At 43.9% G+C, this 24,262-nt stretch overlaps 1 protein-coding gene across 2 annotated transcripts in view; it reads right to left on the bottom strand.

Annotated features, from left to right (window-relative positions):
* Window positions 1-24,262, bottom strand: part of PAPSS1 (3'-phosphoadenosine 5'-phosphosulfate synthase 1) — a 215,050-nt gene that overhangs the window by 137,505 nt on the left and 53,283 nt on the right. For both annotated transcript variants that reach the window (XM_029596800.1, XM_029596803.1), the window contains exon 5: window positions 22,228-22,346. In XM_029596800.1, the coding sequence (XP_029452660.1) occupies window positions 22,228-22,346 (119 nt within the window). The remainder of the gene's footprint in view (window positions 1-22,227; window positions 22,347-24,262) is intronic.

The raw sequence follows: 24,262 nt of genomic DNA, 5'->3' as shown, positions 1-24,262 counted from the left end.
CTTCCTCCTCCCTGCCCCCCAAACAAAATTTCTCTGGCCTTTAGACCACTATTCATTACTTATATAATATAAAGGCAGCACGACCTGCTCAGTTACACATCAGCAAGTAACCAGCCCTGGCCTGACAAGGAGTCTGATGTGAATTTGTCTATTTTATGCATAGAATACAAATATGTAAAAATATTAAGCCACCATTTCATGCAAACATATTAATACATTTATAGCAGCAGTAACTTTGGTGTTCCTGACTGAAATAAAAACAGAATTTTAAAAAACATCACTTTAGATTTAAAACAGAAGCCAGAAAGTTCTATGAAGGCCAAGCCACAAACTGCTCAATACAAGGACTGTGCTGGCAGCGCCATCTAGTGTCCACTGCAGCGGTTAAGGAAATGAGATGCAGTGGCCAGCGGCATAATCCTTACCACAGACTACTCCTGCTCCAGTATATTTATCTCCTCTTCCTAGATCTTTATTTGCACCAAATTTCCTATTATTCTAGGCCAGGGGTGGCCAACTCCAGTCCTCGAGAGTCATAAACAGGCCAGCTTTTCAGGATATCCGCAATGAATATGCATTAGATATATTTGCAAACAAGACGCAGTGCGTGAATCTCTCTCTCTCGTGCATATTCATTGCGGATATCCTGAAAACCTGACCTGTTTGTGATTCTCAAGGACTGGAGTTACCCAACCCTGATCTAGGCTTTTTTTATTTTATTATATTTCTCACCTTTTTGTATCTTGCACTGAACCTCCTACTACCCTTTGGAGTTATAAAATGTACTTGTACCCTCACTGTATTCTTATAACCCTATTACTGACTCTGTACTTACTATAAAACCTGCATCTCTGCTGTACCATGCTTTGAACTCTTTTACTGGAAAAGCATCAGAAAAATAATCACCATAATGTCCAAGCCAACAGCACTAACCAAAGAAACACAAATGTGGTTTTTGTTTAGCTTCTGCTTTAACTGACACCTTAAACTAGACTCCTGTTATTTTTTTTTTCATCCTCAAGACAGTATTTAATACTCTGCTTCCAGCTTTAAGAAGAAAATCAAAGGAGTTTCTGTAGCACTACTTAGGAGGTGGCATCCAGAAATTAAAACAAAGTCTGAACACAGCATGAACAGTTGAAGAGTCATCTAGAGAAAGGAGGATTTTTAAAAGCAAGGATCTGGCAAAAAACAAGGTGATACACAAGTTTAATTCCAGAAAAAGTAGGAAAGCACAAGAAATGAAAACCTTAGGGCCAGAGTGGAAGAGCTGACCTTCCAATTTCCTTAAGCCTGCAGATTCTTGATAGTTGGCTCTCCATATTGGTTCAGAACAGGTAAGGAGACTGTGCTTGGCACAGCTATTGGAGAGTGAGCAGAACAGCGACCCTATCCGCAACTTGAAAAGAGGCACAGAACTCCAGTTTCCTCCTTACTGCTGCCACCTGAAAGAGGAAAAACTACTGGGACTAGCCCTAGGCCCAGTGGTAGCAGTTAGTGAGCGTGAGCCAACAGGCCCCTCTTCTCCTTCATACTGGGTCTCCTTTCCAGTGAGGAAGCTGGGCCTGCAAATGTGTGCTGGCTCAGGCCCTGCTACAACTTGCAGGCCAAGAAACATCCCCAATAACCTCTCCCACGCTAAGCTACAAAATGAGGAGAGGCAGCAGTGGCAGGAAGGAAAGGCAGCATGAAGGCACCTAAGGAGGGATATAAGGAGGGAGGAAAGAGCATAAAAGCCTGAGGGTCACCCATTCTGAAAGAGCTACATTGGCTACCAATCATTTCAAGAATACAATACAAAGTTCTCTCCCTCATTCACAAATCCATTGTTAATGAAAACACGCACTGGCTCAATCCCCCCTTCCTTCCTCACATCTCTACGAGACCCATTCGGACCATCCATCAAGGAACATTGCACCTACCCTCCCTGAAATTCATCAAACTTACATCTACTACTAAAAGAGCATTAACCCTGGCTGGCCCTACCCTCTGGAATTCTATGCCGCATGAACTCCGCACTGAAACCTTTACACCCAAGTTTAAAAAAAAAAAATTAAAACCTGGCTATTTCAGCAGGCCTTCACCTAAATTCCTCAACGCCTCAGCTATCTTTCAATAGACCTACCTCCGTTCACCCTCAGCTTCCCATGAGCCCCTCCCTACTTGTTTCAGCTGCTCACCCATTAGCTTCTCTACTTTTCTCCAGATCTTTCACCTTACTCTTTAATCATCTTTCAAGTTAAATCTCTCCCCCCTGAACCTCCTACTAATTACTGCAATGTAAATATGCTATTCTTACTTATATAAGCTGTATATATACTTATGATCTTCATGGTTTATTTGCTGAACCAAAGTTAGCATTTGATGTTTTATTTTTTATCTTGTTTATCCCTGTTTATTCTGTTTATAACTATTTATTCTGTTAATCTCTGTTCTATGTTCCATGTTAAGGATACGCCCTTTTGTGGCTTTCCATTTTGTTCCATGTAAACCGGTACGATGTGTAAACGGCTATCGGTATATAAAAATGTTAAAATAAATAAATAAGGGCAAGGAATAAGAAGATGCCCAATGCTCAACAATATCTAGTTACATCTTAGCAGAAAAAGTGAAATTGCTTCCTATAAACAGGAGATGAATTATCCATTATGTGAGTGATGTCATCTAACAGCGCAGTCAGGGACCCAACTATCAGAGCCCAGCAAAAGCTTTACTGAGCATGCACAGGTGTTCCCATGAGCACTGCCTTGTTAAGTCCCTCAGTCTCTTCCAGAGCACAAGCTTTAGTGAGGTAGACAACTCTCCAAATAAACAGGATGCATTAGCCATGCCTGCACACTTATGGAGAACCCTCTTTACAGTTAAGCAAATTTGCTTTTTCTGTCAACAAGTAGGCATAAGTTAGCCATTATGTGTGGGAAAATCCAAGCTGAGGGTTGCATATTTTAATTGTGGCCATGTCAACATCTATTTGGGACGCTATGGTGACTTTAAATTCAAACAGCTCAGTTAAACCCTCTGGATCAACAAGTCACCCAAGTTGGGAATCAATTTCAACTCCTGAAGGAGGAGAATGTGAAGATGAAAATGGAAATAGATAATGTGACTGAATTACATTGATAACGTATGAAAGAAAACCAGATTTTGACTAATAAGATTGAAAATCAAATTCGTAGCAGGAACTTACGTTTCATAAATTTTCCAAAAGTTCCTTACACACTGGCAAAAGATATGTGGAGGAAATATATGAGAGAGATACTAAAGATACCTGAACGTGCTATTCCACCCACTGCAAAGATTTATTATCTACCACCTTTTAAGAAAATATCCGAAGATGGGCAAAATATGCAGCCCTTAGCGCCTGTGGTTTCTGAAAATTTGAAAATATCAGCAGTTCTAGAGACTTCTGGTAATGAAATAGCCCAACCAGCATCTTTGATTGTTTTCTTTCTTTTAGAGTCAGACAGAGATTGGACTCTTAAGATTTTTTTTTAGACATCAGTTGGAGCACTTCCTTAATTTTAAAAGTTCAGGTTTTTCTGGATTTGACTAAGAATAAAAGAAAGCAATTTCTCTCAATGACGTCTAGTGTTGCAATTGGGTGCTTTGTCTTGAAATTTCCGTGTAAATGCTTCATAAAATATAATGAAGTTTCATATATTTTTTTCCACCCATCTCAGCTATTACATTTTTTAGATGATAAAGGGTTAAATGTGCTGGAAAATTTACCATCAAATGTATAATTGATCTTTAAAATGATCCTTCTCCCACGATGGCTTATCTCTTTCAAAATATTCCAATATTGGTTCAGCACAAGGATATTCAAAAGATAGAGGGGGCTATACGAAAATTTGTTTGGAGGGGAGGGAGGCAGAGGGTTCCTCTTTCATGGCTCAAGGGTAGGCGTGGTACAGGAGGCCTTGGGTTGCCCAACTTGGCTGCGAACAATCTAGCCAGTAATTTGCGGGTTGTGCGAGACTGGTTGCTGGGTCATTCGGTTCATACCTCGTTAGGCGCAGACCAAGCCCTGATGCATCCACTGGCCCCTTCCTATGTTGTGCAAGCCAGTTCGGCACACCTTCCTTTTTTTTTTTTTTTTTTGTAATACAATTTTTATTGAGTGATCCTCAGACACAATATGAAACTTTGCCGATAACAGACAAGCAAACATAATACAGCAAACGATATTGATGACACAAATCACAGAACCATGAGGAAACACTCCTCAATTTTCCCCCTTCCAGATATCTATAACATCTCTAGAGCCACCCTAGAGAATACTCATGTCGCCAACAAACTAGGAGAAGCTGCACTCTGATACCTCCCCCAGTCTGACATATTGAACAACTATAGCGGGCTAGCTCTGCTTAAACAAGACGGAACAGGAGTCCAGTATGCTTATCCCCAAACCCTCACCCTCTCCAAACCTCCCCGTCCCGCTTCTCCCCCTTTACCCCCCTTCCCCCCCCACATCCCCCCCCCTTCCCCTACCCAAGGCCTGGCTGACAAACCAGTTGAGACATCCATGTATACTAGAGTCCAATCATAACATTGAAGGCATGGGTCTATCACTAACCCAAAAAACAAAAAAAGAAGAACAAACAAACATCAGGCATTGAGGATCAAGCTGCGAGCCCGATGTGGCAAAGTCTGCACATATACCTCCCAGGTCTCCAAGAAAAGTCTTCGGTGCGTTGGCGACAACTTAGAAGTAAAACTGTCCATATACATCATTCGATGAAAATGATTACGCCAAGTCCAATACGATGGTGCAGATATCTCCAACCAATTAAGTAGAATAACTTTTTTCCCCACCAGCCAGGCCTTTTTAATCAGAGTTCTCAATCCCGCTTTTCTTATAACAGACTGGGGAATGCAATCAAAAAGAATCAGCTGCGGGGTAACTTGAAAACGTATTTTCAGGAGGCGTTGTAAGTAATTTACAATTTTCTGCCAGAACTGTTGAACAAGAAGACAAGCCCAGAATGCGTGAGACAAAGTGCCAATTGCAAGGTGACAACGAGGGCATGTCGAATCTGTTATGAGCCGCGCTCTCCACGCAACCTGTGGAGAGACAAAGGCCCTCCGCAGAAACTTGTATTGCATTTCCCGGTAATACATATTTTCACTGGACCTTTTTAAATTCCCCATACATGCAGAGAAGATTGCCACTGTAACCGTGAATACTCCATCTTTGGTCCAACGCTCTACTGAAGTCTCATAGGTACGCTGTGACATACCTCGTTGAAGAGCCCTATAATATGTCGAGAGAGATAATGGCTGCTCCCTTCCCAACTGAAAAAAGGATTCTAACGCCGCTAAATGTGTGGAAGTCTGAGTACCAATCTGCAATGATAATATGTAATGTCGGATTTGTAGATACCCAAAGAACTGGACCCGGGTCAAACCATATATACGTTGTACTGTGGGGAACGGCATTAGTATCCCTTCCGGGTTCACCAAGTGCCCCAAATGAGTGATACCCTTCGAGGCCCATCCCCGCAGACTAACATCTTGGGATCCTGGTAAAAACTCTGGGTTGCCCTGAACTGGGAGAAGGTAAGGGTTACATCGAGGCAGTCCCAACTTCTTTGTAAGGTATTGCCAGGATTTTCGAAACGGGACAACTAGTGGATTCCGAGAGATTGCAGACTGTAGCTCCTTCCCCGGCCCCATCAGTACATAGGTCAACGCGAAGGGGGCCACCAATGTGGATTCAGCCACCAAGTCAATATAAAAGGGGATTCCCAATATCCATTCCCTAACAATCCGGAGGTTGGCCGCCACACAATAAGACTGAAGGTCGGGAACTCCCATTCCCCCTGCTCCCCAACGCAACATAAGCCAGGACAATGGTATGCGCGCCTTTTTCCCCTGCCAAAGAAATGCCCGCATCATCTGTTGAAGGGCGGCCAATTCGTTATGTTTTAGAATAAGAGGTAGGTTCTGCAACACATACAACCATTTAGGTAGTATGATCATCTTAAACAAATTAACTCACCCCCCTACGGAAAGAGGGAGGCTTTTCCAAAGTTTGAGCTTATCTCTCGTGAGTCTCAGTAATTTTTGGATGTTTAAGTCGTATAACTTAAGTAAATCTAAGGCTATATCAATCCCCAAATATTTTATTACACCGTTCGCCCAGTGCAGTGGGAAAGGGCCCTCCCACTGCTCCTGTATAGACATCGGGAATCCCATGGCCTCTGATTTCTCCCAATTAATGCGAAAACCCGAAATACCACCATAGTCCCTAACCACCTCCAAAAGGGCCGGCAAGGAGTCTCTTGGATTAGTAAGGAATACCAAGAGATCGTCCGCAAACGCGGCATATTTGAAAATCTCCTTTTTCCCCGGCGCCTGAAATAACACCCCTCGGATTGCTCGGAACGTTTGAATAGCCAGTAATAGAGGCTCCAGGGTCAAGAGAAAAAGGAGAGGGGATAAGGGACAGCCCTGTCGGGTACCCCGAAAGACCTGGAATTCAGGGGAAAATTGACCATTCACCATTAACGAGGCAACCAGGCCCGAGTATAGGAGTTGCAAGGCTTGATAGAAAAAACCTCCAAATCCCATGTCTCTCAATAGGGCAAACATAAACCCCCATTCCACCCGGTCGAAAGCCTTCTCTGCATCTAGACTAGCAATGAGGAAGGGAATATTGTGTCTGGTGCAAAGATCCATAGCAATTGTTAGCTTCCGGATATTAGTCAAGGCATAGCGTTTTTTCACAAAGCCTACTTGGCCCGGTTGAATCATCTGTGGCAAAACGGCACTCAATCTATCTGCCATAATTTTCGCCAACAGTTTATGGTCCACATCTAATAAAGAGATAGGGCGATAGGAAGCAGGGTGCAGGGTATCCTTCCCAGGCTTGGGAATTAGAGTGATGTGGGCCCTATTCCCATGCACCGGAAAACTTCCCTTCGAGATTAGTGCTGTAAAAACTAATGGCAACAAGGGGGAGAGGGGCTCTGAAGACACCTATAAAGTCTGCACTATATCCATCCGGCCCTGGGGCCTTAAACCTTGGGGAACTCCGAATAACCTGTCGAACCTCATCCTCCGTAATGGGTCGGTTAAGCCCCTCTTGCTGAGCCTGGGTCAGGATAGGGGAGGTTTAACGCGGCACTAAATGAGTCCCATTGACTTGAGGTCCCAGCCCTCAGCCCGATACAATGCCGCATAATAATCCCGAAAAACTTTTAGGATTTTAGGGGTTTCATGAACTATGTGGCCTTGTGGCGTACGAAGAGCCGTGATATGCCGGGGACCCACTATTAGACTTAACTAAGTTGGCCAGAAGCTTCCCAGATTTGTTACCATATCTATAGAGCCTATGTTGGTGATATAGAATCCTGTGTTTAGCCCTCTGGTGTAGCAGTGAGTTCAAAGCTGATTGAATGGTTCTATAATCACTCTTGGTTACCGATGTGCAAGAACGATTTAGTGCCCCTTTAGCCTGTTGCAATTTCTTTGTCAGGGTCAATAATTGATTATTTAGCACTTTTTTCCGATGTGATATATACGAGATAATATCTCCCCTAAGGACAGCTTTAGCAGTGTTCCAGAACAGTACTGGATCACTGCTATGTTGGGCATTTAGGGTTGCAAAATCTGTCCATCGTTCCAATAAAAAGGTTTGAAACACTGTGTCCTCTGCCAGATAATAAGGGAAGCGCCAGCCCCTACAGTCACTCACTTGAGGGAGCACTGCCAGATCCACCCAAATTGGGGCATGATCTGAGACAATAATGTCTCCAATTCCTACTCCTGAAATTTTGGAGAAGGAATGTGTGCTGACTAACCAATAGTCGATACGGGATTGTGTGGAATGAGCTCTGGAGACATGTGTAAAGTCCCGCTCAAAAGGGTTTAGAGCTCGCCATGCATCAACCAGGTGTAAACTCTGTTCAAGGAGCTGTATCCCCCGACCCTTGACCCCCGTCCGCCGCAGAGCTATCTAATTCGGGGTCCCGTAAAGAATTGTAATCTCCCCCCACTACCAGGAATTTGTCCATATTTGAAAGTAACATTTTATGTATATTCTGAAAGAAAGGCATTTGCTGAGAATTCGGGGCATACAGGTTGCACAACACCACAGGCATCTGATTAATTGTTACTTCTAAAATAAGAAAGCGACCCTAAGGATCTTTATGTTCAGAAAGAACTTGTAGCGGGAGATTTTTGCGCACCAGGATAGCTACCCCCGCTGACCTCGTGGTGGCGGAGGCATAATACACCGAACCCACCCAAGACTGACATAATTTCAGGTGCTCCACATCTGTAAGATGGGTTTCCTGCAAGAATGCTATGTCCTCAGCCTGTCTCTTCAAGGCCTGTAATACCTTCGACCGTTTGACAGGTGTATTAATACCACATACATTCCAGGATATCAATTTGAGATTACGCATAGCCATTTACCCCATATCACGCCATAGAAAAGTAATTTGAACAATGAGAATTTCCCAACTCCAAGGGAATGATGACCACCCCAGCTCTGGCCATCTCCCTGTGAATGTGATTTCCCCACGCCACATGCCACCAAAATGTTTGAAATCTGTATCATGCCAGCACCTTGTATCTTTCCCTGACCCTCCTCCCCGCTCCATTCCTCCCCCCTTCCCCTTCCCCCCCCCCCTTCCCCTAACTAGACTCCCCAGAAGTCTCATCTCCACTAACTCCCCACCTAAGAGATCCTGTTAAGACACTCGGGCTCCTCTGCCCCCTCCCCCCTTTCTTCACCCCCCATCCAACTTGCAGCAACATAACAAGGGATGGGACTCCATAGAAATAACATAACATAAAAGTTGAACAAATAACAGCTTTTGTTCCCCCCATAAACAATTTCACAATACAATATTGAAACACCTATAGTATACCAATATCCCATTGCAGCACAAAGTGGAGATCTGTTCACACCGCTCCAGCATGTGCCAGAAACTTGGAAAAAGAGAGAAAAAAAACAGTGAAGAGACTTAACTGTCAAATATTAAGTAACCAAAGGGTGCAGGTCCCCCTGCCCCCATAAGCAATAGATTAGGCAATGCATGCCATGCCGGTAGAAACTTCTCAGCTTAAGTATCTGGCTGCCTGTCCTGTACATTTATCCAGTATCCGACCCAGGGCTGCGTCCGCCCGGTCTTTCTCCAGCCCCACGATCCAGGGTGCCAATGTAAGCTTTTAAGTCAGCGACCTCACTAAACCATCTGGGTCCTCCAGGTGTACTTACACGGACCTTCGCTGGGTATACTACCACAGCTCTCTGACCCAGATTAAACAACTGTGTACACAATGGGGAGAAAGCCCTGCGCTGTGCAGATAGGGCCCCTGAAAAGTCTTGGAAGATCAGAATCTTCTTTCCCTCATACAACAACGCTTTCCCCCGACGGCTGGCCTGCAGGATCGCTACTTTGTGAGCATAATTTAACAGTTTTATTATTACTACTCGTGGTTTTCCTTGCTGAGCCCTTTTCTGCCCCAACCGGTGAGCTCTTTCTATTCTCAGGGGACCGTGCTCAGTGCCCAGAGAAAGTTCGCGAATCAACCAGTTTTCTATTTTTTGGGGCAAATCTCGATCCGCAATTTCCTCTGGGAGGCCTACCATACGTAGATTGGACCTCCTGGACCTGTTTTCAAGGTCTTCAATACGCGCTGTGTGTCAGGTGATCTCCGCAAGTAGCTCCGCTACCTCTGACCGCATGGCCTGGGCGCCATCTTCGCCGTCCGAAACCCGTTGCTCTAGGGCTGAGAATCGCGCTTCATAGCCAGCAAGCGCTGCGGTCACCTCGCCGAGTTGGGACGAAAGTTTTTTAAACTCTGGCTCCAGTGCCTCTACTACCACGGTGCGAAGATCTGCCCAGCTCGCTGGTGCCGGTAGGTCTGCCATGCTGTGTTCCTCCTCAGAGGCCGAGTCAGTAGGCCTGACTTTTTCTTTTGCCGAATCCTTGTCCCTGCGCACCGTGCGGGTCGACATCTGGCTACCGTTCCGCTCACCAATAATAGCCGCTGGGATATTGAGAGACTTCCACGCAAAAATGAACAGCAATTAGGGCCGGATGGGGTTAGATTAGAAATCAGGGAGCCCGAGAGGGTCGGCTACATCCGCTCCCTCTCACGTGTCACGTGATCTCCACACCTTCCTTTTTTTCTCACACGCACGGTAATGGGTTGCCCATTGCGACAGACATGGAGGCGGCTTACCCAGTTGTTACATATCCCGAATGTGTGTGCCTATTTCCTCCCGATAAGCGGGAATGCAGAATTTAGCCCGGGAAGCCAGTCTTCTAGTTTTCGAGGTTGGCTTTCCCGGTGTATTACTCTCCTGGGTCACTTGTTAACTGCTGAGGGGCTGCCTTTGCCTTACCAAGCCTTTCTGACGACTTATGGCTTTGGAGTGGCACACCCATTCCCCTATATGCAGCTTTATCACTACATACAGGCCCTTGCTGCTGAGGTAAAGTCTCCTTCGTCTCACCATACATTGGATACGGTGTTCCTTTTTGATAGGAGTGTAGCTCCTTCGCTATCTATGTATTATAAATTTTGCGAAAGCATTTGGAAACAGACATGAGCTCGGTGTTGGAGGCCCGCTGGAATGGGGATGGGGATATTGTGGTGACTCAATCTATTTTGAGGGGGTGCTTTAGGTGAATAGCCAAGATCTCGAATAACCAGTACTATCGGGAACTACAATTTAAGTTTTTAAGTCGGGCATATGTATCACCGGTAATTGATTTTCACTTTGCCTTAGCCCCCTCCACAGCCTGCACTCGTTACGGTCACAGTAAGGGCACATTCTCTCATGCCTTTTGGACATGTGCCCCCATCCAGAAGTTCTGGAAACGTGTAGCGTTTTATTTAGCAGATTTGTTAAATGTCGCTTTTCCAGCTACTCCCATGTGGCTACTTTTTGGTTGTTTTTCCCCGATTAGGATTCGGGACCCTGGCTCTCGCCTAACCAGCAGGCAGCCAAAGAAAGACAGTGTGCCAGCAATGGAAGGAGAGGCCCATGTGTGTGCATATGCCCGCACACAGCTTCCGCTCCCCCCCCCCCCCCCATGCAGGAAGATCGAGTATAGGAAAGTCCCGCGGTAGTCCAAAGTAATGTGCTGGCGGCGTGAAGTAACGTCCTGGCAGGATTTCTACTCCCCGCCAGCAAAAGTGATGCCCTGTGGTGCCGCTTGCACTGTCTCCAAGCCAGTGGCAGAAGAAAAGGCCCTGCCATGCCACCGACCTTTCCCCAGAGCCAGTGGGAGATGAAGAGGCTCTGCTCTGCAGCCAGTGGCCAAAGAAGAGGTCCAAAATGTGTGTGAGAGATTGGCCCTGCGAGAGTGAGTGCCTGTGTATGAGAGGAGGTGTGGGTGTGTGTGTGAGAATCTGTGTGCCTGTGTGGGAGTTTTTGTACGTTTTGTGTCTGTGAGAGCCTGTGTGTCACATATAGTCACACACACACACACACACACACACATAATGTATCTATGAGAGTGAGGGAGAGGCAGCCTGTGTATGTTAGAGAGAGGGAGTGTGTGAGAATGAATGTGTTATCGCGCATGTGTGTGAGAAAGAAGATAAAATTTGTGCAGCCCTACCTCCCCCAATCCACGACAATCTCAGGGTAACTGGAAATCAGATCCCAGGTAGAGAGAGATTTGTAAATCCTTCGAGCCTCAGTGTTCTTTGTTCTGTATTGTCTTGTCTAGTCCTGCCTTGGTCTGTCTTGTCCCACCCTGCACAGTCCAATTCCTAGTATCTATTCCCTATCTTACTACTGCCTTGCCCTAGTCTATATCTAGTTCCAGTGTCCGTATCCAGTCCTAGTCCCTGCTCTGTATCCTGTCCAGTCATGTCCAGCTGGTTTCAGTAACCATTTCTTGATTTCCTGTCTATTCCAATACCCAGACCTCAACTTCCAGTCTGTTTCTGCCCACAACATCCAGCCTGTGCCTGACCTCCATTACAGCTTGTGTCTGCCCTGCCTTGACCAGCCTGTCCAGCTAAGCCCTGCCAATCCCCAGAACCCAAGGGATCAACCTGCGGGGGGAGGGGGCCGACTATGCAGAAGGCCAGCCCTTGTCCATCCCTGAAACCCCCACAGGTATGGTTCAGGATATGTCCTGGCCAGGCTGGTGCTACAAAGATTTTCTGTGCTTTGACTTGGAAGGGTGTTTTAGATGGTCCTGTTAACAAGAGAAATTGGTGACTATGTATAATGTAGACTGATGTTCCAGTCTAGCATAAAAGCATCTGTGCTGATCTGTAGATGCATGTAGCAGAACCTCGACTTTTCTGTTGTCTTCTGAGGCAAAATGATCTATCATTGGTTTTTTCAAGTGGCTGAACAAGTTATCTGCGATCCCTTGATCCAAGGACCACTTGTGCCGTTGTAACACTTTGCTGAAGCAGTCTGCCAGCATGCTCTGGATTCCTAGAAGAGAGTTTGCATAGAGACTGGCACATGTGAAGACAGAGGAGCCACATGCACCACAGCAGCCATACAACTCAGAAGAACCAGGTCCAAGCTTTTTGACTTTCTGTCCTGATGAAGAGGAAATATTACCAGGCCCTTTAGCAATGCTATTCTTTCGACTAGGAGAAACTCTCTCCTGAAGCAAGTCTATCCAGTCTCCTTATAAACTGAATTCTTTGAGTCAGAACCAGGTTTGACTTGGCAAAGTTGACCAGGAATCCTAGGGACTGGAAGAGCCATATGGTCTTCTCAAAGGATTTGAACTCCTGATGAGGATGGACCCATCACCAGCCAATCATTCAGGTATGGGAACAGGCAGACTCTCTGACAAAGCTGTGCTGCTACTATTGTAAGGCATTTCTGAACACGCTCATGGCTAAAGAGAGAACAAAGGCAAGCACCATCTATTTTTAGTGTGTCTTTTTCACTACAAACCTGAGGAAATGCCAATGGGCAGGCAGAATGAGGATGTGTATGTACAAGTGTACTTCAGATCCACAACATACTTCCAAACGGTTGAATGAAAGGGAGAATTATCTGGAGGGGAGTCATCTTGAACCTCTCCTTCACCAACTCCTTACACCACCCCACCTCCCCCAACTTCTTGGGAATCAGGAAATACTTAGAAGAGAATCCCTGGTCATACACCTGAGGAGGAACAGGTTGGATTGTCTTTTGCTGAAGGAACAATTACATTTCCAGTAGCAATTGGGCCAACTTGGAAGGGATGGAGCTGAAGACTGAAGTACATTGGGTTGGAGGAGGGCAAGAGAATTGTAAGCGATAGCCATACTCCACAATTTTCAAGACCCTATGATCTCTGGAGATAGAGCTATTCTGGGAGGAAGGAATGAACCCCTCTCCGCAGCAAAGGAAGTGGGGAAACAAGTCTCAAAATTGTCAAAAACTGGTCCTAAGCTTCAGCTGATGTATTTCCCTCTACAGAACTTGTGTATTGGGGGGGGGGGAGGGACAACTGCTGAAGAGTGGGATGAGCTCAAAGGACTGAAAAGATTGAAAGGAGCATATCTAGAAGAAAGGAAGCTTGTAGGGAAAATAATGACCAGGTGGTCCCCCACTGCAGCTGATAATGATCACAAGGTGGCTTGATGTTCTTTAAATATCAAAGCCACCGACTCTTGAACTTTGTTACTAAATAAATATAGTCTTCAACGCAAGGCACATCCCCAAAACAATCCTGCAAGTCCTCTCGGAAGCCACTTGCTTGCAGCCAGCAACAGATTGGTCATATAGAAGCATATAGTGGCCAGTGTCAAAAGCTTCATTAATGGAATAGATAAGGTACTTCTCACATTCCTCCATGTCCTCCACTGCTCAGCAGAAGACCAGCTGCTCTGGGTCTACCAAATCTAACTTGGACTCTGTATTTAGCTTTTCTACACATTTGTGCATATATTGCACTGTTGATCTGGCAAGCTGAAATCCTGGACCCATGAAAAACCTTTCCCCCCCCCCCCCCCAAACATGTCCAATCCTTTTGGGTCCTTCCCAGGAGGTATGCTGGAGCAATCACAAGTGCACTTAGCACATGTCAATGCTGATTCTACCAGTATGGAGGAGTGGGGAAGTTTAACAACCCCAAAACCCTGAACGTTTTATTTTAAATCCAGTTTATGGGCCACTGGCACAAAATACTGGTGTGACACATCCTCATCTGAATGTCCTGCAGAAGCTTGTAAACTAGGATAGCCACAGAATCTGCTGGAGGCTAAGCTGAAGAAGCCTGAAGACATCTCTTCTCAGGTTATTTTCTTTCCCGACACTGATGGACAGTGACTTTACAACTTGTCCAAGAACTTGCAGTAGCAGAGATCTTCCAGAAGACAGGGTATGTGAAGGCAAGTTAGATGGGGGATCTGAAGCCCTGAAAAATCTTCCTCCTCTCCCAACTACAGAGAAATATTAATACATGACTCTCAAAGAGGATGAGGATGACTGAAGAGACTTCAGCACTGTTCTGAGGGGAAAATATCTGATAAGAACTCTTAAATGAACAGAGAACATGTCATCTATTTCAGACTCATCAAGGGACTCCCCTGGATGAAGAGAGTCCACCACCTCCTGGTAAGGATGCCTAACTCAGAATGCTCTCGTGGAAAGACAAGATACTGCTGTCGGACCTTGGCAAGTCCCATAATGCAGGAAAAATTCCTCCATCTTGGACAGGAAAGGTTCCAATTTCTCCAGAGCTTAAAGAGGCACCCCAGAGAGACCTTTGCCACCATCTGGAAGGAATGGAAGTGTTATATTAGAACAATCTTTAATTCCAACCACTCCTGGTCCCCAGAGAGGGGCAGAAATAACCACTGCGTCCTCTGAGAACCCTGTGGTTAGGGGTTCCAGGGAACCAGGGTGAAGGTGTATTTGAAACAGATGGGAAGGCCACTATAGGATTAGGATACCTTCAAGAAGAATAGTTCTCAGGCAACCCAAATCCCAATGCAGTTCTGAAGATAGAGTCTTAAACTCAATGACATAGTCTGACAAGGATTTGGTACCTTGTTGTACGTGAAGCAGAGCAGATCCGGCGATAGTCTTGCGAGCAGGGTCATCGAACACTGACCGAAAGAATGCAAGAAATTCTGTCAAATCATTGAGAATGGGATCGTTGTGCTCCCAAATAGGTGAAGCCCAAGCCAAGACTTTCCCGTCTAAAAGGGACAGGATATACGTAGGCTTTGCTATTACTGTAGGAAAGTAGGTGGGCTGTAGCGAAAAGTGCATGAGACACTGATTCAGAAAAGAAAATTCTTTTTCACTCAATGAACATTTAAGCTCTGGAATTTGTTGCCAAAGGATGTGGTTAGTGCAGTTACTGTAGCTGGGTTGTTTGGATAAGTTCTTGGAGAAGTCCATTACCTGCTATTAATCAAGTTGACTTAGAGAATAGCCACTGCTATTACTGGCATCAGTAGCATGGGATCTTCTTAGTGTTTGGGTACTTGCCAGGTTCTTATGGCCTGGATTGGCCTCTGTTGGAAACAGGATGCTGGGCTTGATGGACCCTTGGTCTGACCCAGTATGGTAATTTCTTATGTTCTTTGTCAATCCAGGTAATAACTCCCAATTTGTTAAATCTTTCAACTTCAAAGAATTTCTCTTTAGAAGAAATAGGTAATATGATTATAGTGATGCATAACTAAATAATTTGACAAAAAAATACAGGATGTTTTACAGCAGAATCTGGTGTATGGACAAAAAGTGGGGGTATTGGAAACTTCTGTAAAAATGATTGAAGAAGAGTTAGGAGAAAGTGAGAAAATCCAATCAAATTTATTAGATCAGAAAAGGTTTGTGCAGATAGATTTGAATCCTTGGAAAATCAAATTAGAAACCAAAATCTTAGAATTCTAAACTTCAAGGATTCATTTGATTTCACCAAATGATTTATTTCAGAGTTATTTAATGAATATTTTGAAGTATTCAGAATCAGCCTTACCAGCTATATCTAGAATATACTATATTCCACAGAAAATAGGCAAAATGAATAAACAGGGAATGGAGGGACAACAAGAAGAGAATTTAAATTTAACTGATATCTTAGAGAAATCCTTTGAAGTAAATATTTCATCTAGGGCCACTTTGATTGTCTATTTTGCATTTTTGATGGAAAGGGATTTGGTGTTGAAATTATTTTTTAGAAATCAAAAACAAAATTTTTACGGTCAAACTATAAAAATTTTTCCAGATATTGCCCATACCACGCAACTACGTAGTAGGAAATTTATTTCCATGAGAACAGAAGTCGTGGAAAGAGGGGCACAGTTTATACTCAGATATCCCTGTCGTTGTCTTATTACCTATCAGAACTCTAGATATATTTTCAATTATCCAGAACAATTGAGAGCATACCTGGATTCCCATTCTTAAAAGGTCACTATAGTAGTGGGAAATTTAGAAATGATGAAGTATCGACAAACATTTCCTTGTTGTTTCTATTGTATTTTGACTGCTCCGTTAAATAAGATCTGCAATGTCTCTAAGTTCCTTGCAATATGAATAGAGGATATATAAGAGAAGTACAATAGTTTTTCCTTGTTCTTGTAAACCTTGTTTAAGGTAAAATGTATTTCTTTGTACATCATATCCTACAAATTATTGAAAAGTTCAATAAAAATTAAAAAAAAAAAAAAAAAAGGCAAACTTTCTTCACTAGCTCTGACAGCTGGGCCACAATGGGCTGGGAAACCCTGTGCACTGGAGATGGAGGAGAGACAGCCTCTTCTGAAACCCATATCTGTTTGCTATAACTAAGGGCAGTCTGTACAGCCATGGAAGGACTCAGACACAGCAGCTATGTATCATGGCTAGCAGCTGGCTCTGTGGCACTCTGGGGCTGATTGTGCTAACACTTCCCTTCGAATGGCACCCTGGTCCCTGGATAGTACCAACTGCACCTTTTGCCGTGCCCTAGCCTCAGTGGCAGACTCTTGGACTTGTGCACCAAAGTACTTTCCTCCGATACAACCTATGGTGTCTTGGCAAGCCATACCGAGCACTGAGGACACAGACAATGCCCTAATAGATCCCAGGGCTGGGTAAAACAAGTTCCTCAGCACCAAAAGAATCTTCCTGCGCCAACAATGCTATCTTCTACTTCGGTAACAAGTAGGAGCCCACTCCAGTGGACCCCACAACAATGTCAAATTTTTCTTCAGCTCCAGGAAGGACCATCCCGACGAGGGTCCCTCATGTCATTTTAGCATTTCTCCTGGCACCTCATCCGGCACCATGTTCAATCCATAATATGAAGCCAATCAGAAACTGACACCATTGGGGGGGGGGGGGGGGGTCTCCACATGTATATGAGATTGAAATAAAGTGAAATTCCTAATTACCTATTTTGAGAGCCCAATGCTGCCTTACTCCTAGGCGAGGAGCTGCTCCATTGTTCAGCTCCAAGCCAAGGCTTGTGACTCTTACCTGTCGGTGCCCTCCTTAGGGCCTCCATCTTCCAAGCACAATGCTGCTGTGGCCGAATGTTACATAAGGCACACTTGTAGCAGTATAAGTAGTTATAGTATGGGCCCAAACAGCAATAGCAGATTGCATACATATCCATAATGCACATCAGGCACACAGAGATACAGGCTTAGAAGCCACAAGACAAGGTCAAAAGTTGAAACAATTTAGGAGACTGGGACATATCCATGTAATAGCTCCGACAATGAAAGACCAAGGGGCTCACAAAGCATTGAACATGGGAACTCCCACACTCGTTCAGTTATGCTTTTACTGAGCTCTGAGAACCGTGTCCATCTCGGTGCTGTTAGCAATGGCTAATTCATGCACACTCGTCAATGAAGAATGGAGAACTATGAGTCAGAATGAAACCTGCCAAAAGCGTGACCAACATCCTTAAATAGATTTAAATAGAAAACAAAAAAAACCATCTTATTTAACGTGAACCACATCTAATATTTACTAAAGGTTAAGTTGCCTTATGAAGGGAAAGTCCCACCAACCTATTTCATTTTATGTCTGTGCTTTCTTGAAGGAACAAAATATACCAACATTGGAATATCATATCACTTTCTCCCTGCACTGAGATTAATTACATAAAATAAGAAAACAAAAGGTTAAACAGAAAAAGTAATACAAGGCGACATCTCTTTTTTGGACTAACAAGGAAGAAAGCAAAGATCACGTATGTGCAGAATTTTCTAGTGCTTTCAACGTTCCCCTACTGAAAATGACCTAAAGCTCATCAGGTTACAGATATATTCAATAGCCTAACTTATAGAACCATGCTAGACCTTTCTCCATAGTTTTGAGCAAAATGATGCAGAAAGAGAAATCATGCCAAACAGAATGAATCATCACTATATGCGCTTCTGCGTCCAGTAGAAAAGTTCTAAATAACAGAGTCCAATACTGTCTGACAGAGGGGTGTCTCTATGTGTGTCTGTAGGAAGAGCCTTCAGTGCAGATTACTAAAATCTTCAGAAACCCGTGCCGCCACAGAAACAAACATGGTTTTACGTGGAGGTACCTGCAGCCATGCAAATCTGTGGATTTTCAGCTAACTGTGCTATATGCATTTCTTTTCCCAGATCTATGGATCCCAGGGAAAAACAGCTCCCAACACATCTAACTAGATTCCTGCAAGGGCATGGCAGGGAATATACCTATACACTTAAAATGCTCAGGAATTCCAGACTTTAGAAGTTGGGCTACTGTCCAGATTTGAGCTAAAGAGCTCAGGCAATGGTAGACGAGCCACCTAAGATTTCACAGATGGGGTCAGATTTTACTATTTTCCATGCAGGATACCAAGATCAAATGCTACAACTGCAAAAATGGATTGAAGCCTCTCTGTATTGGGAACATCTAATCTTGTGCGCAACGCATGCAATTTCATACTAAAATACGTTTTTAAGAGGAGAAAAAATAACTGTATGCCTGGGCTGACTTTTGTAGAATCAGCAATGTTTCAAATAGTCAGAACTAAGAGAAATGCAGCTTACATACAAAGAATTACTCATTCTTCAGTGACCTCAACCAAATGTCTATAGACTCCTACGATATTATCTCTATACCTAGGAATAAAAAAAAGAGGAGGTGGCATACTCCTTGCCACAAAAAAAGATCTTAAATTGATTTCCCAAAAGGTCAACACCCCTCCCAAATATGAAGTTGGTTTCTTCAAATCTACATCCCTCCGCCTTATATACACTCCCCCTGGTCTCCTAGAAAGCGACTCCTCTCCCCTAATTGAATTTTTTGCTGATATTCTAGTCCCTGACCTCCCCACCATTCTCCTCTGGGATTTCAATCTTCACGTTGATACGCATCCCCAATCCCCAGCTTGCGAAGCCTTCATTTCATCACTCGAAGCTATGGGCTTTACACAAATCATACATACACTCTCCCACCCACAAAGCAGGCCACACTCTAGATCTCATTTTCACTAACTCCGACTTCCACCACACTGAACCCCCTACATGCTCCCCTGTGCCTTGCTCTGACCACTCCATCATAAATACCACCCTATCCCTAAAACAATCTACACACGTCCCCCCACCCCCACCCCACCAATCACACTTTCAAGTACTGGAAAACTTGCTCCAGAGATGACCTTATAACCAGCTTGCTCCAATAATCACTAATAAAATTGCTCTCTCAACTGCCAAAAACACCATCTCCTCCTGGCTATGCCCCTCCGCCATCTCCTCCTGGCTATACCCCTCCGGCTCAAAAACCATTAACCCTGCCCACACCAACAAAAAACCTTGGTATTCCTCAGAACTAAAGACACAGAAAAATCTCCTTAGAAAGACAATGGCGAAAACACCCCACACCAGCCATTAGAGCATCATACTACCTTCTCTATGCACAACTACAGGAACACCATACAAAAAACGAAATGAGACTATTATGCCCACAAAATACACAATCTCCAATATAATGCCAAGGCTCTCTTCGCCATCATCACCGACCTCACCAAATCCCCTTCCCCACACACACCTAACTCTGGATCCAAAATCCAATGCAATGACCTAGCTCTCTTCTTCCAAAATAAGATCTCCGCCCTTACTGCCCACTTTCCCCATGACACCAACACCACCAATTTCCATCTCTCGAAACCCACTACAATACTTTCCTGCCTCGAATCCACATCATCCTCTGAAATAGAAAATCTCCTAAAGAAAATGAAACCCTCTTCGCACCCAGTAGAAACCATTCCACCCAAACTCCTCCTCTCCATCCCCAGCATTATCGCCAAACCCATCTCAGACATAATCAACTGCTCCCTAGCACAAAGCAGCATCCCTACCATTCTAAAAACAGGCAATAGTCAAACCAATCCTCAAAAAACCTAACCTTGATCCCTCAGTTCTCTCCAACTTTAGACCCATCTTGAATCTACCTTTCCTTTCTAAGGTCATTGAAAGACTAGTAAACACCCGCCTAACTGAATACCTCGACCAACACAAAATCCTCTCCTTCCCAATTTGGCTTTCGCAAACACCTTAGCACAGAAACTCTTCTATCACTCGCAGACAATGTACTCAAAGGGCTTGATAGCGGCAACTCCTATCTTCTAGCTATGCTCGACATATCAGCCGCATTCGATACAATTAGCCATGACATCCTTATCAAGCTCCTCAAATATTGGCATTACTGGAACCGCACTACTTTGGCTACAATCCTATTTAAAAAACAGACATTACACCATCACCCTAGGCACCCATGAATCTGACCCCAACAACCTTGACCGTGGTGTCCCCTGAGGCTCATCGTTATCCTCCAACCTGTTTAACATCTATATGCTTCCCCTAGCCAAACTCCTCACAAAGCTTGGAATCACCCACTACATCTATGCGGATGGTGTTCAAATTTTCATCCCCTTCATAGACTCTCTACCTAAAGTTCTCCAATCATGGGATACCTGCCTTACCTCTATCAACCAACTCCTCACTAATATGAACCTTGCCCTTAACCCTCATAAAACTGAACTACTTATTTCCACCAACCCCATCCACCTTGCTAAACCCCCCCCCCCCCACTCCCCAAACCATTCTCCCCGCACACTCGAAACCTCGGAATCACCATAGACAATCAACTCTCATTAAAACCATTCAAAGCCACCCTTAAAGACTGCTATTTCAAACTACATACTTTGAAGAAACTAAGACCCCTGTTACACCTCTCTGATTTTCACAGTGCTCCAATCCATTATATTCTCCAAAATCGATTACCGTAACGCACTACTCCTCGGCCTCCCCACTGCCACCAAACCCTTACAACTCCTTCAGAACGCCACAGCCCGAGTCCTAACCAATATCCGCAAAAAAAAGACCATATTACACCCATACTGAAAGACCTACACTGGCTTCCCATCAACTCCAGAATACAGTAGAAATCCTTATCCCTCATACAAAAATATATAATAAATGAAAACACTCAATGGCTTAAACAGCCTCTCCTACTCCATACCCCCAACAGACCTACACGCACTGTTCATACCAAGGAACCCAACACCTACCCTCCCATAAGCTCACAAAACTTGCCTCCACAATGAAAAGAGCTTTCTCAATAGCAGGTCCATCCTTGTGGAACTCCATGCCCCACAACCTCCGTACAGAAACCTGCACACCCAAATTAAAAAAAAAAAAAAAAAAAAGAAAAACTAAAAACATGGCTGTTTCAACAGGCCTTTTCCTAAACAGCCGTCTCCTACACTACCCACTCCCTAAAGTATACTTGCACCTCTTCAAAGCATACTTATGCCCCTACTTTTAAACATAGACTTTGTCCAGACTCAAGGTTATCTGTCCACCCCAGCATGTACACAAGTTAGCTTTCCCCCTCCCCCTCCATTCCCTTCCCTCCTTTATATTTAATATTTATATTTAACATCTATTTTATTACCCCCTTCAACTACCCTCCTTCTCCCCCAAGTCCCTACTATTTGTAGGGTCTCTACCTTCTTATATTTGTAAAACATAATTCTTACACCTTTTGTTTTATATGACTAAGTTAATCATTTTCATATGTTATCAAATGTTTTCCTATGGTCTTTAAATGCTTTCAAATGTTCGCTCATGCGTTCCATGTAACGGTTGTGCCATTTCCTCTGGCCTTCCGCTTGTTCCTTGTAAACCGGTACTATGTGCAAACAGCTATCAGTATAGAAAAAATGTTAAATAAATAAAATAAATCTTTGAAAACTACCCCCAGACCCTACACTTGCATCACCTCCCTTGTCATGCATGTTGGCAGAAGCCTTCTCTTACTCTTTCCTGCAGGAGTTCCACCACTTGCTGGATGCAGTCATTCACTTCACAAGAGTCCGTCTTCAGCACCAGCTCTGGAGCCTCTGGCTTCTCATACTCTGAATCAATGCCCGTGAAACCTAGCAGACAGAAAAAGCAGGTCCATCAGATGCCACACGATAGAAAGAAAAAAAAACCATCCAACACGTCACTTACCCTCATCAGGCAGGTCTATAGCCTGCACGGTTTTTTCGGAAAACCAGGTTTACATTCTGTTGCAGCAAGAATAACTTGATCACAAGTCAGCTGCTGACTGTCTCCGTGAGTACAGGTAGTAAAGACGAAGGCCGTCTTCATTGCTTCTGCACCAAAGGCAGACGTATTCAAAAGCTAAAGATCCCACTTTGACGGCAGTATGCTTAGTACAGGCATGGCTTTAACAATACTGTCTCATTATAACAACATAAAGAAATTTATATTTTTTCACAACACGTGCAATATTCTTTTCAGGTTTTTGTTTTTTTTTAATACATTACTTTATTTCAGCAAAACATTTATCCATAACGTGCTTCAATGTAGTTTACACATCATGGAACTTACAAAACCACAAACCATAACATAGACTATATTAACATGCAATGTTCTTTTCAATTTGAAGAGCAATAAGATCTCTCCTGACGATAGAGGGATGCATTAAGTTTTCAATTTAACTAGTTAGTTCAAACTAAAACTTGGGGATGATACATTTTCAACAAATATTTTGATTTTGTTCTTTAAAAAAACAAACAAACAAAAAAAAGAAAATCTTAGGCATGTGTAAGCAGTAAATCAAAGGAATTCCTAAGGGCTAGTCACAGACAACTGGCAAGCATAAAGGATAGTCAGAGGAAGATTGAACTGTATGGACCCTGCAATCTTTTTTTCGACCTTACCAGCTAGGCAGTAACTTTCTCCTGAAAGCTCTGACAGTTTTTCTTCCTCTTGACTGACAAGTCATCTGCTCTCTTGCAACCTTGTGCTTCTTTATGAAAAGACATTAACACTTGGCTCCATCACACAAGGGGCAAAACATAGCCCTGAAAGGAAAGCTGTACCCTCCATGCAAAAAAGGCACACACAAGGGGCAATGCTCATCCAGCTTCCATTCAAAGTCTTGCTGCCACTCCATTTTATTTTTTGTTTTAATTCCTTAAATGATTGTGCAAGTCTCCCAAACCTCCAGTCACATATTTGCTCAGAAGGAACAAGATCAGACAGGTTCACGATGCAAGTGCGATGTCATTTGTACCACTACAACCAATCCAGAATGGGCATGTCCCATGATTGAAAGACTATTTGTGAAGTGGGAATGTGCACTCCCGGAAACTTTCACTCAAAATTCAAGCAGATTTAGAGTTTTCTGCTCTGTCCCTCCCGACGCTACAAGACACTGGATCCGTGTCGGGGGGACTTGTTAAGAATATTGTAACGCGCTGGTTCAAGACTTTTGGAGTTGCTACCACGGAGTAAATCACTTTCTATACCACACTGGAAATATTGTGTGGATTCTTACTTTATTCTGCACTTTTTTCGTTACCGAGTAAGACTATTTGTGACCCGTGCACCCAAGGATTTAAGACCAGCTAAAATGTTTCCACCACTTGTGACCTTACTAGTAAAACTATAATTAATATAGGATGAGCCCTGCATGTGCATTTCTGAAATACTGCACAATATTTTAACAGTGATTTCTTGTAGTATGCCTCAGATCTCCAGCCACAGGCATGGCAGAACCCCCTCCAGAAAATTAGAAAATGTGTTGGATGTTCAATTGGGTCGAAAGCTCTCTCTTTAGGAAGGTGCTTCCTGCTAGGTGCAGGAAGCGCCTTCCATTCCCAAGCCAATTCTGAACTCAGGCCACCAGTGGTTGCCAGGAAAGAAGAAAAAAAAAACAAAAAAAACAAAAAACTTTGAGATGCTGCCTTTCATGGAGCCCAAATTTCCCAGGAGGGTTACCAAAAATCAGCACACATCATGCAAATATTGTGCTGCTTCAGAGTCATGGCTACATTTGTAC

This window comes from Rhinatrema bivittatum, chromosome 1 (assembly GCF_901001135.1).
Source record: "Rhinatrema bivittatum chromosome 1, aRhiBiv1.1, whole genome shotgun sequence".
Taxonomy (NCBI): Eukaryota; Metazoa; Chordata; class Amphibia; order Gymnophiona; family Rhinatrematidae; genus Rhinatrema; species Rhinatrema bivittatum.
This window is presented reverse-complemented; position numbering and strand designations above follow the sequence as displayed.